Source organism: Heterocephalus glaber, unplaced genomic scaffold, assembly GCF_053883595.1.
Source record: "Heterocephalus glaber isolate CG9 unplaced genomic scaffold, H.glaber_assembly_v1.0 deba00001454, whole genome shotgun sequence".
Classification (NCBI taxonomy): Eukaryota; Metazoa; Chordata; class Mammalia; order Rodentia; family Bathyergidae; genus Heterocephalus; species Heterocephalus glaber.
Genome location: NW_028258303.1, coordinates 12,199,773 through 12,213,647, shown reverse-complemented (window position 1 = coordinate 12,213,647; position 13,875 = coordinate 12,199,773). Strand labels below are relative to the sequence as shown.

The 13,875-nt window shown below is 36.7% G+C and overlaps 1 protein-coding gene across 14 annotated transcripts in view; it reads right to left on the bottom strand.

The window, feature by feature from the left end:
* Art3 (ADP-ribosyltransferase 3 (inactive)) overlaps window positions 1-13,875 on the bottom strand; it is a 148,574-nt gene that overhangs the window by 51,016 nt on the left and 83,683 nt on the right. For 5 of the 14 annotated variants that reach the window (XM_087215846.1, XM_013073359.3, XM_087215852.1 and 2 more), the window contains exons 1-2: window positions 3,473-3,628; window positions 2,224-2,301 (exon numbers count right to left, since the gene is read on the bottom strand). In XM_087215846.1, the coding sequence (XP_087071972.1) occupies window positions 2,224-2,292 (69 nt within the window). In that variant the 5' untranslated portion in view covers window positions 2,293-2,301; window positions 3,473-3,628. Of the gene's footprint in view, window positions 1-2,223; window positions 2,302-3,165; window positions 3,632-13,875 lie in introns of those variants that run through there. The other 9 variants (XM_013073358.3, XM_087215856.1, XM_087215848.1 and 6 more) reach the window with 5 other exon arrangements.

Below are 13,875 nucleotides of genomic sequence, written 5' to 3'. Positions count from 1 at the left end.
AGAGTTGATCTGGTATGTTCTTGTCTTTTTCCAAAGTCTTTAACTAGTCCCCTCTTGTCTAATTTTAGACATCAAGCATTTCTGGCCAGACACTCCACAACTGATTGTGTGCTCTGTACAGTGCATGCCTTGAGCTGTAACAAAGCTCACAAATATCACCACCATTCAGGGACAACTGAATGGATACTAAGAAACAGATACAAACAAAAGGCTAGGTGAATAAGCTGACTATATTTTATCCCTCTGATTTATCCACAGAAATAAAAACTTACACTGGTGAAATTCAATTACCAAAAAATTACTACAAATATGTGAAAATGGCCTAAATTTTCGATTTCTTAAGAAGAAAAATTGATTAAACAAATTACAGAAAATTAGTAAAACAAATATATTAAAATTATGTTGCAAAAGAAAATTGAAAATACAAATTAAAATCATAGTAAAACATTATTTAACCTACTAGGATGGCTATAATGGTAAAATAAAAGCAGAAAATTAACATAAGGATGCAAAGAAAGTGGAACCCTAATACACAGCTAGGAGGACTGTAATATGGTGCAGCTGCTGTGGAAAACAGTTTGGCAGTACCTAAACAAGTTAAACATAAGTTACCATATGACCCAGCAATTCTACTCTAGGTACATATCAAAGAGAACTGAAACTTATATTCATAATAATGAATAATTCTATTATTAGCATAAAGCATAACTCCTACAAATTAGTTTTCACTTATATGTGCATTTCCTACATATGTGAATAAAATACTATGTAATGCTACTAAGCACTGCTTGTATTGTTCATGGGCATGTGAATAAAGATTATATGATTATAAAAAAATCTAAAAGAGAATTATGTTGATATAAAAACTTGTACACAAATATTCACAGCAGCTCTATGAATAACAGCATTAAGTGGGGTCAACCCAAATGTCCATCAAACGATGAATGAACAAAATGTGTGACAGCCATACAGTAGTATATTATTTAGCAGTAAAAGAATGAGATACCACTGAGTTACATACCTGGCCCAAGACCATATATTTTAAGATTCCATTCAGATAAAATGTCCAGAATAGGCAAATCCATGAGACAAAAAGTAGATTAATGGCTGCCAGAACAGAATAAGAGCTGACCACCAACAGGAAAAGGGTTTCATTTTAGGGTGACAAAAATGGTATGTAATTAAACATAACATAACATATAGATTATGTTATGATAGTTGCACAACATAGTGAATATACTAAAATCCAATGAAATATACACTTTAAGATGGTGAGTTTTTATGGTATGTGAATTATAACTTAACATTTTAAAACAACAGAAGATGTAGGCAACAACATACAAACAATTCTCTAGACAATGGATCAAAGTATTAAATTTTGAAAAATGGAGCCAGGCATGGCTGTGCATACCTGTATCCTAGCTACTAAGGGGGCTAAGACAGGAGGATGGAAAGTTTGACGCCAGCCTGGGTAACTTAGTGAGATCACTCAAAATTAAATTTTAAAAAGGGCTGAGGATGTAGTTTAGTGCAACCTTGCTTTAATTCCCAATACTAAAAAGAAAAAAAGACAAACTTTTATTATTGAAGGTATTTTAACAAAGGCATTCAAAATGAGTGTAAAAATATTCAGCAGCAATGTGACAGCTAACAATGTTGAGGAAAAGAAATCATGTGAGATACCTGTTTCATATTTCACATAAAAGTGTTACTGAATATTTAATGATTTAACTGGAAATAAAATCATAAAATTTCTACCAGGAAAAAAACTAAATATGAGAAAACAGTCACTATATAATTTAATAAAAACCATGTTACCAAACAATGCAATATTATCTTCATTGGATAAAAACATATATTTTCAGAATATTACTGACATGTAGCAATATGTAGCACAGTATTAAAAAACAAGGTAAAAAATATTATATACAGTGTGAATCTATGGTTTTTAAAGTAAATTATACACTCACAGACATAAAAGCCGAGGCTAAATACACCAACATCTTAAGAATGTTCCTCTCTGAGTAAAGAGATTATAGATGAGATTTTACAGCTCTCTTTAACTTTGCACCTTTCTACAGTTTCTATATGTTAAATGAAAAAAACCTATTAGTAATAAATTCATTTATTATCCTTTCTCTTATTTCCACACATATGCCTCAAGCAATGTTATATCAAGAATTTCTATTCTAATCACCACGTGTTTCCCATTCCCAACATTACCTGGAAGATGTCCATTAGAATCACGGCTGCCAGGAGCATGGTGACCATTTCAAAATGTCCTGTCTTCATTTTTCTTTTCTAAATTAAAATGAAAAAATTCCAACTCAGTAGACTCAAAAGAGGAGTTTAGGGAAATAAGAGCAGGATGACTATATATATTCATTCTGGGTGAGAGTGTATACTGAGATGGTCAGAAAGTGATTATCGATATAAATTCCTAATGGCTACAAAAGCCATCAGGTTTTTATTAGTGGTCTAATACCTTCATTCTAGAGATGAAATAAAACTCAGAAAACTTCAGAGATTTGCTCAAGATTAATTCTGTCGACTTCAATATCCCTGTAGACATGTTGTATCTTCCACCACAGTCACTAGTAGACATATTTTCCCTGTTTCTCAATCTTTCCTCTCCATCCACAGGAAATAACACAATCTAACCAAACACCGTAGTCTCAAATAGTCCCCCAGCTCTCAGTTGCTAAGAATTTGCTAGCAACATGTACACATATATCTTACATTTTTCTACATTCTTTGCAAACTAAGTGTCAATTTGGACAGGAAAGAAGAAATTACGAGGCTCATAATACAAAGCAGATTATCAGAGATGGCTTCCTTTCCCCATATATTTACAACCAAGAGAAGCCTAAAGGTAAACAAATGTCTTGCATAATTTCTGAAAATAGGAATGAGAATAAGAAAGACCTGGGTAAGCAGCATTTCTGACAAGATTATGTAACTCCATCGACTGAACGTCCAATATTCATCCCAGTACTTAAGACGCTGAAAGGGGTAAACAACACAGTAAGAGGTCTACAAAGACTAAAGCTGTCCCAGAGCCATTAACCAATTCAATTAAGGATTATAGATCCGCTTCTGGTTTCTCCTACATACCAACAAAGTTGACATTACTAGAACTGAAATGAAATCTCTATTTTATCTTACCTATCATCATATTCTGGATTCTGAAAATGGGAATGAACAGCATAGTGGAAGGGAGATAGTCTTCCTTTTTATAGAACATCTTGATCCTATGCTCCTTTCTTTAGAAGCAGTTTCTTTAAAGTTATTAAAATATAGTATCAAAATGTAACTTCTGTGTTAAACTTCCCTTTCCAAAAAAGTGTTTGGAATGTAACATTTAGTAGATACTTGTCAAAAGGCAGTATGTGCCCAAAAAGCTCTGGTCCAGAGCTTTCCTGAAAAGTTCTTCACTTCTGTAGTCTGAGTTCAAACAAGTTAAAATGTTTACCTGCCTTTTGTGCCTTTGATGGAAGTTTAAGTGATGCTAGATCTCAAACTGATTCCTCACTCTCAGTTGTGGTGACCGTGTCCTCAGGATGGGATGTTGTTGACAGTGAGAGCTGAGAAGTGAATACTTTTCTTTTTATAAACACTCCCAGAAGTAGCTTGGGAGAGGCATATTACTCCACTTGTGTTCTGCTATTTATATCTGGGTTCTACACTATGCCTTGGAATCACTGCTGTTAACACTTTAAATCTCTAAGAGGGCTGTAAAGCCATGTCAATTCCTGCTAGCCATTCAGCACATTCAGTTCTGAGGTCACAGTTCTGGGCTTCTTGCAGAAAGAAATTACTTCCCATTTCTAACCCTCTGCATTGAGATGTCAGGCTAAAGCATGGATTTTACTCTAGCTGGATAATTCACATAACTAAGACCATTTGCTTTCTTAATCACTGGTAACGGTAATGGCTATCACCTTTCATCCAACTAGCTACCATCTTTCAGATACTGTGCCAGGTGCTAGGACACGCAAGCAAGTAGAACAAAGTACTGAAAGATATCTATAATCTAATAAAAGACACAAATATGAATATTTAATTAAGAATCTTGAGTACAGACAAAGTCCAGTGAGAACACAAAAGAAGGAAAGATTTGGTAATTCTTGTAACTATAGCTCTCATTTGAATAAGATACAATGGTAAATATACTAGCAGCATATTGATAAATAAACTGGCAATGCTGAAGAACACTTCACTGACTGTAGATAAAAAAAAGCCTTGAAATATCCTAGGAAATTCATGCATACTTATATCAAAATATATTAATAGAATGTTGATAGTAGCACTCTTCAGTAATAGCCACAAATTGAAAACCATGCAAATTTAAATGCCCATTAACTGATGAACTACGAAACATACTCACACAATGAAATTTTCTATGTTGAAACTGTAACAATATGGGTAACATGTAACAATACATAACAATATGAGTAAATCATTTAACAGTATGCATAAATCTCACAAAGTTTTGAACAAGAAACATAAACAGGCATGTATCGCCTGACTTAACTTATGTAGAGTATAAAAATCAGGCAAAACATACCTATGTCATGAGAAGTCAGAACAGTGGTCACCCAGGGTGGTAGATAGTAAGCGGATGGGGTACAAGGGATGCATGTGAGATGCTAGCTGCATTTTGTTTTGTTTTGTTTTTGTTCTGCATGCTGATTACACTGCTGCATTGTTCATTTTGTGAAAATTCACTATTTATGTGTAATTTTCTTTATATATATGTATATACATTATTTTTTAATGTATATATATTATTTTAATAAAATATTTAAAATTATCTTAAAGCATACCCACACTTACAAAATGCCTGGTGAAAAGTTTGCCGAGTTCTATGTCAACATCACCTTTCTGCACTATCACTATGAATTCTTCTGGGCAAGCACACATTCCTGTGCCTGGTGGAGGTCCCACAAACTGCTGGTAAAGAAGGAATATCATGTCCTGTTTCACTGGAGCTGAGTCCAAGGCTGACCCAGCTACAAGTACTGGAGTAGATAACAAGCAGGGAAAGAGAGGGCGCTGTCTCAAGGCTTACAGTGTCCTGGGTATCTGGGCATTTGTTCTTGATTTTTAAAGAAGAAATAGGTCTTTTAATTATTATTTATAATAATATTACTTGAATTCTAACTGTCCAATATAAAGCAAAATTGCAGACGTAACAGTACTAATTTCTGCATCTCTGTCTGCTTGGTACTTTAATTTCTAACTCCACCTTTGTCATTTGTGACAATACACAGATTGTCATTCTCATCTATAGCCATCAGGTTGATGTTTATGATTTTTCTTTATTGCTTAAATTCTTTTATTGGTACATTTTAGGCATACAACACATTTACATTTCTCATTGGGAACTAGTACCTTTACATGATGCATCTTGGTTCTTATTTTTTCCCCATTCCTAGCCCTCCCTTCACCCCCTCCACCCTTCCCTATTTACAAAGACTTTGTTTCCATTTTTTCCATTTCTCATCATTTTTCCTTTCCCTTCTTTCCTTTCTCCTGCCCCTTCCACTACCCCTACCCCTTTGGACCTTTTCTTCCTATTTTGCATTATCAGCTATTCATTTTAATCATTGGTACATTTTAGATATACAATATAATGACATCCATCATTGGAAATTTGCACCTTTATATAATCTCTCTTGGTTCTTATTTTTCACCCTTGCCCAGCCCTCCCTTCAACTGCTCCATCCCTAATTACAAAGATTTTGTTTCCATTTTTCCATTTTCTCATATTAATTCCATTCCCTTCTTTCCTTTCCCGTACCCCTCCCACTTCCCCTTCCCTTTTGCCCCTTTTCTTCCTATTTCACATTATCTATTATACATTTTAGTCCTTACTTACACTTTCAATTTCTCACACTAGAGAAACTATTCAGTATTTATACAGGTGTGTCCTATTTGTTTCACTTAAGAGTATCGCCTCAATGTGCATCCATTTAGCTATAAATGTCTCTAATTTCTCATTTTTTATGGCTGAGTAGTACTCCATTTTATAAAAAAACCACATTTTCTTTATCCAGTCTCCAGTTGATGGGCATTTGGGCTGTTTCCAAGTTTTAGCTATTACAAACTGTGCTGCTATGAACATGGGTGCACGTATATCATTGTGGAATGATTATTTTAATTCTTTTGGGAAGATACCCAGCAGAGGAATAGCTGGGTCAAATGGGACTTCCAGTCCTAATTCTTTGAGGTATCTCCATACTGATTTCCACAGTGGTTGAAATCAGTCAACACTCCCACCAACAGTGGAGCTGGGTTCCTCTTTCCCCACAGCCCCGCCAGCATTTGCTATTGGTTGATTTCATGAGAGCAGCCATTCTTTGTGGAGTGAGGTGGAATCTCAGCATTGTTTTCATTTGCATCTCTCGAATGACCAGTGATGTTGAACATTTTCTCATGTATTTATTTGCTATTTCTACTTCTTTGTGTGAGAAATGTCTGTTCATTTCAGATGCCCATTTTTCGATTGGGTCTTTAAATTTGGGAGGTCTGATTTTTTTTAAGTTCTTTACAGGTTCTAGATAGTAGGCCTTTGTCTGAGGGACAGCAGGTGAAGATTTTTTCCCACATTGTGGGTTGTCTCTTCACACTGTTGGTGGTTTCTCTTGCTGTGCAGAAGCTTTTTAATAAGAAGAGATCCCACTTGTTCATTGTTTGTGCTAGTTCATGGGCAACTGAGGTTTTGTTCATAAAATCTTTTCCTACACCAATGTCTTCAAGAGTTCTACCTAACCTCTGATCCAGCTGGTTCAGTGTTTCTATTTTAATATTTAGATCTTTAATCCATTTCGATTTTAGTTTAGTGCATGGTGAGAGCTATACATCTAGTTTTAATCTTTGACAAGTTAAAACCCAATTTTTCCAACACCATTTATTAAAGAGGCTATCTTTCCTCCAGTGAGGGTGTTTGGCTCCTTTATCAGAGATGAGGTGGCTGAGTGTGTCTGGAGTTGTTTCTGCATCTTCTAACCTGTTCCACTGGTCCTCAGGTCTGTTTCTTTGCCAGTACCATGCTGATTTTATCACAGTAGCTTTGCAGTAGAGTTACAAGTTGGGGATTGTGATATCCCCTACCATGTCTCTGTTACCAAGAACTGCTTTTGTTATTCTAGGTCTCTTCTGGTTCCAAATGAATTTTTGGATGGTTTTCTCAAGGTCTGTGAAGTATGCTGCTGGGATCTCAATTGGAATTGGATTGAATCTATATAGCAGTTTTGGAAGGATGGCCATTTTCACTGTATTAATCCTTCCTACCCAGGAGCAGGGGATGTCTGTCCATTTTCTGATATCATCTTCAATCTCTCTTTTCAGAGTGCTAAAGTTTTCAGAGAAGAGGTCTTTGATTACTTTTGTTAGGTTGATTCCTAGGTATTTCAGTTTTTTGGATGCTATTGTGAAAGGAATTATTTGCCCTATTTCTCTCTCAGTGAGTCTGTTATTCTTGTAGAGGAAAGCTATTGATTTTTGTGTGTTGACCTTGTATCCAGCTACTTTACTGAATTTGGTTATTAAGTCTAGAAGACTTTTGGTGGAGTTCTTGGGGTCTTCTATATAGAGTATCATGTCATCTGCAAATAATGACAATTTGACTTCTTTATTACCTATCTTTATTCCTTTTATTTCTTTCTCTTGTCTAATTGCCATGGCTAATGTTTCCAGAACTATATTGAACAAGAGTGGTGATAGTGGACATCCTTGTCTTGTTCCTGATTTTAGTGTGAAAGATTTCAGTTTTTGACCATTTAGTATGATATTGGCTGTTGGTTTTTCATAGATGGGTTCTATCAGTTTGAGGTAGAGACCATCTATTCCAATTTTTTGCAGGGTTTTTATCATAAATGCATGTTGGATTTTGTCAAATGCTTTTCCTGCATCTATGGAGATAATCATATGGTTTTTGTCCTTGGCTCTATTGATATAGTGTATTACATTGATTGATTTGTGTATGTTGAACCATCCCTGCATCCCTGGGATGAATCCCACTTGATCAGGGTGTATGATCTTCTTGATGATCTTCTGTACTCTATTTGCCAGTATCTTGTTAAGGATTTTTGCATCTATGTTCATTAGTGAGATTGGCCTATAGTTCTCTTTTTCAGTTGGGTCTTTCTGTGCTTTGGGGATCAAGGTGATGCTTGCTTCCAGGAATGAATTTGGGAGTATTGCTTCCCTTTCAATTTCATTGAAGAGTTTAAACAGTAGTGGCAGCATTTCCTCTCTAAATGTCTTGTAGAATTCAGCAGTGAAGCCATCAGGGCCCAGGCTTTTCTTAGTTGATAAGTTTTTAATTGCGTTTTTAATTTCATTGGTTGACATTGGGTTGTTCAGAATTTTTAGGTCTTCTTCATTCAACTTTGGTAATTCATATGTATCTAGGAATCTGTCCATTTCTTCTGTGTTGTCCATTTTATTGGCGTATAGGTTCTGGAAGTAGGTATTGATGATCATCTGGATTTCTGCTGGGTCTGTTGTAATTTTACCCATTTTATTCCTAATTGCATGGATTTGTGCCTTTTCTTTCCTTTTTCTGATAAGGTTGGATAAGGGCTTGTCAATATTGTTGATTCTTTCAAAGAACCAACTCTTGGCTTCATTGATTTTTTGTACTGTTTTCTTAGTCTCCATTGCATTGATTTCTCCTCTGATCTTTATAATTTCCTCTCTTGTATGAGCTTTGGGTTTGTCCTGGTCTTCTTTTTCTAGAAGCTTGAGGTTCAGCATCAGGTTGCTTAATGGGGCTCGTTCTGTTTTCCTAATATGCATATTCACTGCTATGAATTTCCCTCATAAGACTGCTTTCATTGTGTCCCATAGATTCCAATATGTTGTACTGTCATCGTCATTTAATTGAAGGAACTGTCTAATTTCTTTTTTAATTTCCTTTGTGACCCATTGGTTATTCAGAAGTGTGTTGTTCAATTTCCATGTGTTTATGAAATTTTTCCAGTTTCTTTTGCTATGTACCTCCAATTTCATCCCACTATGGTCTAATAATATACAGGGGATTACTTCAATTCCTTTGCACTTACTTACTACTTGTTCTATGTGCAAACATGTAGTCTATTTTGGAGAACGACCCACGTGCAGCTGAGAAGAATGTGTATTCTGATTTTGTGGGGTGGAACACTCTGTAAACATCTGTTAAGTTCATTTGTTCAAGAGTTTGATTGAGTTCTAGTATTTCATTACTTATTTTTTGTCTAGTTGATCTATCTATTTGTGACGGTGCAGTAGTGAAGTCCCCCACTACAATTGTATTAGTGCATATATGACTTTTCATGTCAGTTAGTATTTGTTTTATATAGTTGGGCACACTAGTGTTTGGTGCATAGATATTTATGATTGTCATCCCTTCCTCCTGGATTGTTCCCTTTACAAGGATGTAATGTCCTTCTTCATCTCTCTTAATCAGTGTTGGTTTGAAATCTACTTGATCTGCAAAGAGGATAGCTACTCCTGCTTTTTTGGGGGTTCCTGTCACATGGAGTATTGTTTTCCACCCTTTAACTTTCAGTCTATGAGTTTCATTTTGAACTAAGTGTGTTTCTCGTATGCAGCATATTGTTGGATTTTGCTTCTTGACTCATTCTGCCAGTCTATTTCTTTTGATTGGTGAATTGAGACCATTAACATTGATGGTTATAACTGAAACATATTGACTTATCATTGTCGTGACTTTTTCTTTTTGTTGTGTTCTCTCCCTTTACATTTAATTTCTTGTCATGCCAGATGGGTTCATTCTGCTTTTGCTTCCCGGGGTTGTGATCCTAATTGTCTGTTCCTAGGATATTGTCTAAAATTCTTTGGAGTGCTCGTTTGTTATTCATGAAGTTCCTAAGGTGCTCTTTGTCGTGAAAGTATCTTATTTCTCCATCAATTTTGAAAGACAGTTTTGCAGGGTACTTCAATCTGGGTTGGAGGCTGTTTTCTTTTAGGGCTTGGAATATGTCACTCCAAGCTCTTCTTGCCTTGATGGTTTGTGTTGAGAAGTCTGCTGTGATTCTGATGGGCTTTCCTTTGTATGTGATTTGTTTCTTTTCTCTAACTGCTTGTAGAACTTTGTTCTTCTGTTGAGTTTCTGAAATCTTAACAATTATATGCCTATGTACAGATCTTTTTTGATCAAGGCTATTTAGAGTCCTATATGCCTCACTTATCTGTACGTCAGGTTCTTTTCCCCTCCTTGGGAAGTTCTCCGCCATTACTTTTGTGAAGAGTTTTTTTTATGTCATGTGCAGCCTCTCCTGTTTCTTCTTTGACTCCAATCAGTCTTTTGTTACTCTTCTTTGCATCATCTAGCAGCTGCTGGATTGATTTCTTGTGTTCCCTTACAATTTTGAAGCAATTTTTCTTTTCCTGGTCACTAATTGCAATCTTATCTTCCATATCTGAAATTCTATCCTCACATTGGTTCATTCTGCTGTGTAGACTTTCAGTAGAGTTTCTGATCTCCTGGAAATCTATTTGCATTTGTTTTATGGAATCCATTTGTTTCCTATATTGGGATTCCATCATGTTCCTGAGTTCCTCTCTAGATTTATTAATCATGTCTTGCACTATGAGCACAATGTCTGCTGTTATCTGAGAAATTATTTCTGATTTCATTTTTTCCAGATCTTCTTTGGTTGCCAATTCAGGGAGTTTAGGTAGTTGAGTATCAGAGTGTTCCATCTCATTTCCCTTTGAACCACCTGCAGGTGATATGGAAGTCTGATTTTGAGAATTATTTAAGTGTCTTCTCATTTCAACTGGTAGGGAGTGGGGTGTGCTGTGGGTGGCCACGTGGCTCACCTTCTCTGAGCCGAGAGAGGTGGGACAGCAGCTCAGAAGCCCCTTCCTCTGGGCTAGAATGTCGGGATGGATGGAGGCCCGGAAGCCCCTACCTCTGGGCTGGGCGGAGTGGGATGGTGGCCCAGAAGCCCCACCCTCTGGGCTGGGAGTGGCGGGATGAATGGTGGCCTGGAGGCCCCTTCCTCTGGGCCGGGAACAGTGGGACAGTGGCTCAGAAGCCCCTACCTCTGGGCCAGGAGCAGCAGGATGGATAGTGGCCCAGAAGCCACCTCCTCTGGGCCGGGTTATGATTTTTTTGTATGTTGTGTTGTTCTGATTGGACCGTGCATTTATTTTCAGAAACTTAAAGAGTTGCCCCTAGGATATAAATTATCAAAGAAAAGGTAATACTCATGCACATGTGCCAGACATAGCAAAAACTTCAAAAACAGCTTAGCAGTCGTTAGGTGGGATCATCTGGAATAAGGATAATCCTTACTGAAAATAAGCATTTAGTTTCTGTCTTAGTTACTTTTCTCATTGCTGGGACAAAATACTCAACAACCATAAGTTAAAGGAGGAGAGGTTTATTTTGGCTCATAGTTTATAGAGAGGTTTCATTCCATAGTTGGCTGGCTCCGAGGCAGAGGGGCATAGGATAGGGGCATGGCAGAGGAGAAACAGTCCATGGCAGGACAGGCAGCAAGCAGCAAGCCTACTTTTCCTTTTATCTCATCCCAGCTACAAGTCTTTTCAGTGGTGTCACCCACAGCCAGGGTGGGCCTTCTCATTATCCACACCCAGAACTATGATAAAACAATTTGTGGACTAATCAATACCACACATCCTTAATCCCAGTATCACATACCCATGAGCCAAGTTCCTTCCAAAATCCCCACCTACCACAGCATGAGGCTTTGGGGGAGACATCCAGATACAAGTCATAACTTTGCTCTTTGACTTGAAATGATCTCTCACAAGCTAAATATTTTACTTCATGTTTGATTTGCTGAATATGTACCTTTTATGCTAGTGTTATTTTTGTTTTTTTATTTTCTAGTATTTTTCAATAGTAATGTAGACTTTGTACTGAGACAAATTTTCAATATTGTTAAGAATTTCTTTTGCTAAGAAAAAATGTTTATACTTTTTTTCATTTTATTTTGTATTTTCTTTAAGCAGTGTTTTCTCAATCTTTTTTGGGGGGGGTCTCGATCTTTAATGGAATTGTTTCTGGGAGAGAATTTCCTATCAGTTCAATCCCATTATAATATTTTGTATTTTTACTTCAAATAGGTTAATTTCATAATGCTAAAAAAATCGTTTCTAAAACAGCTAACCTTTTTCTACCTTACTGGTAAAGCAATCTAAAATTTAGTACACAGCATAAACTCCCAGGTAGAGTAATTTGGGGGTGGGTGGAGAAGGAAAGAAGGAAGGAAAGGAGGGAGGGAGGAAGGGAATGAGACTTTAACATTAAAGGAAAAGAGGTATGATATGTTTTTAGGCCTTAGGCTCACTGATATGCTTTTAATTCTCAACATGTGTGGTACCTACAGGAAATGAGGTGGATTCTCCTGTTTCTGGTCTTTCAAAATCTGCCATATTTATCTATATATCACACAAAAGATTGAATCTATCAAAAAGAACATAACAAACACTAGATAAGTTCAAAGCAGGTTTGGCCTTATACATCTTCAATATAGTTTTGACCATTTCTGTTTTGTTCTTGTTTTTTATTCTTTATTTCTTGCTTTCATTTATTTAATAAATACTTGAGTCTAGGGCCAGGGATTTAGCTCAGTGGTTTTGCCGCCTGCTGCGCAAGTGAAGGACCCAAGTTCGATCTACGGTACCAAAAAAAAAAAAAAATTATTGATCTATAAATACTTGAGTCTTTACAATGTGCCGGATACCATTTAAGTACTAGAGGTATGTAAATAAGCAAAATAGATAATCATCTTGCTCTTATAAAGTTTATATTCCTATCGAAAAAACAGTCAAATAATACCTAAAATAAATTATAAAAATATACTAGGCTATATAGTAGTAAATATTGCAGGTTGTGTTTAAAATAGCACAAAAGAGATTAGGAATGCATAAGGAGATTAAAACTTAAATTCAATAGTTAAGGAGGACTCAATGAAAGTTAATATCTGAGGACAGTCCTGAAGGAGATGAGGGAAATTAGCCATGAGGACTGTGGTGGAAGAAAGGGTCCAGCAGAGGGAATATCAGGTGCTAAAGTCTTGAGGCAAGAGAATATATAATTTTGTCTGATATAATAGCTAGTATGCCAAAATATCTGGGACATAAGATTGTAAGGAAGAAAGTAATAGTGAGAAATAAGATCAGAGAGATTAATGGGGGTGGTAGGAAGATCGTTTAAATCTTGGCAGTCTCTATAAAAACATTAGCCTGCTGGGGATTTAGCTCAGTGGCACCGTGCCTGCCTGGCCTCGAAAGCGCAAGGTTCTGAGTTCAATCCTCGATACTGGGGCGGAAGGATCAAAAACATTAGCCAGGTGTGATGATACATGCCTGTAATTCCAGCTATGTGGGAAGTAAAGCAGGAGGATCAAAAGTTTGAGTCTAGCCTGGGAAATTTAGGAAGACCTTGTCTCAAAAGAAAAAAGAAGGGAGGCAGAACTGCTCCACAATCTGCCAAAACCTCACCAGAGGTTTCCTCTCTCTCCCCCTCTTCCCCTTTCCCCCTTCCCCTCTCCCCCTCTTCCTCCCTCCATTTCTCCCTTCTCTCCCCCTTTCCCTACCTCACCGCCTCCCTCTCATTCTGACCACCATAGGCTAGAGTTGCCAGATATAACAATAGACAATATGAAGGAAAATGTGAATTTCACACTCAAAATCCAGGTGTAAGAATAAGAACCCATTGTTGCACTAGGATTTCTATCTCAAAAGGGCTGAAGATAAAAAAAATATAACCCAAGTGGGATACAAAGGAACTCAGCTCTTCAGTGGCCAGAAATAGAGAATTGTCATCACCCATGCCCTTGTTAGACAGCCTTGTATTTTGCTTCTGGATGAAGCTACATCAGCTCTGGA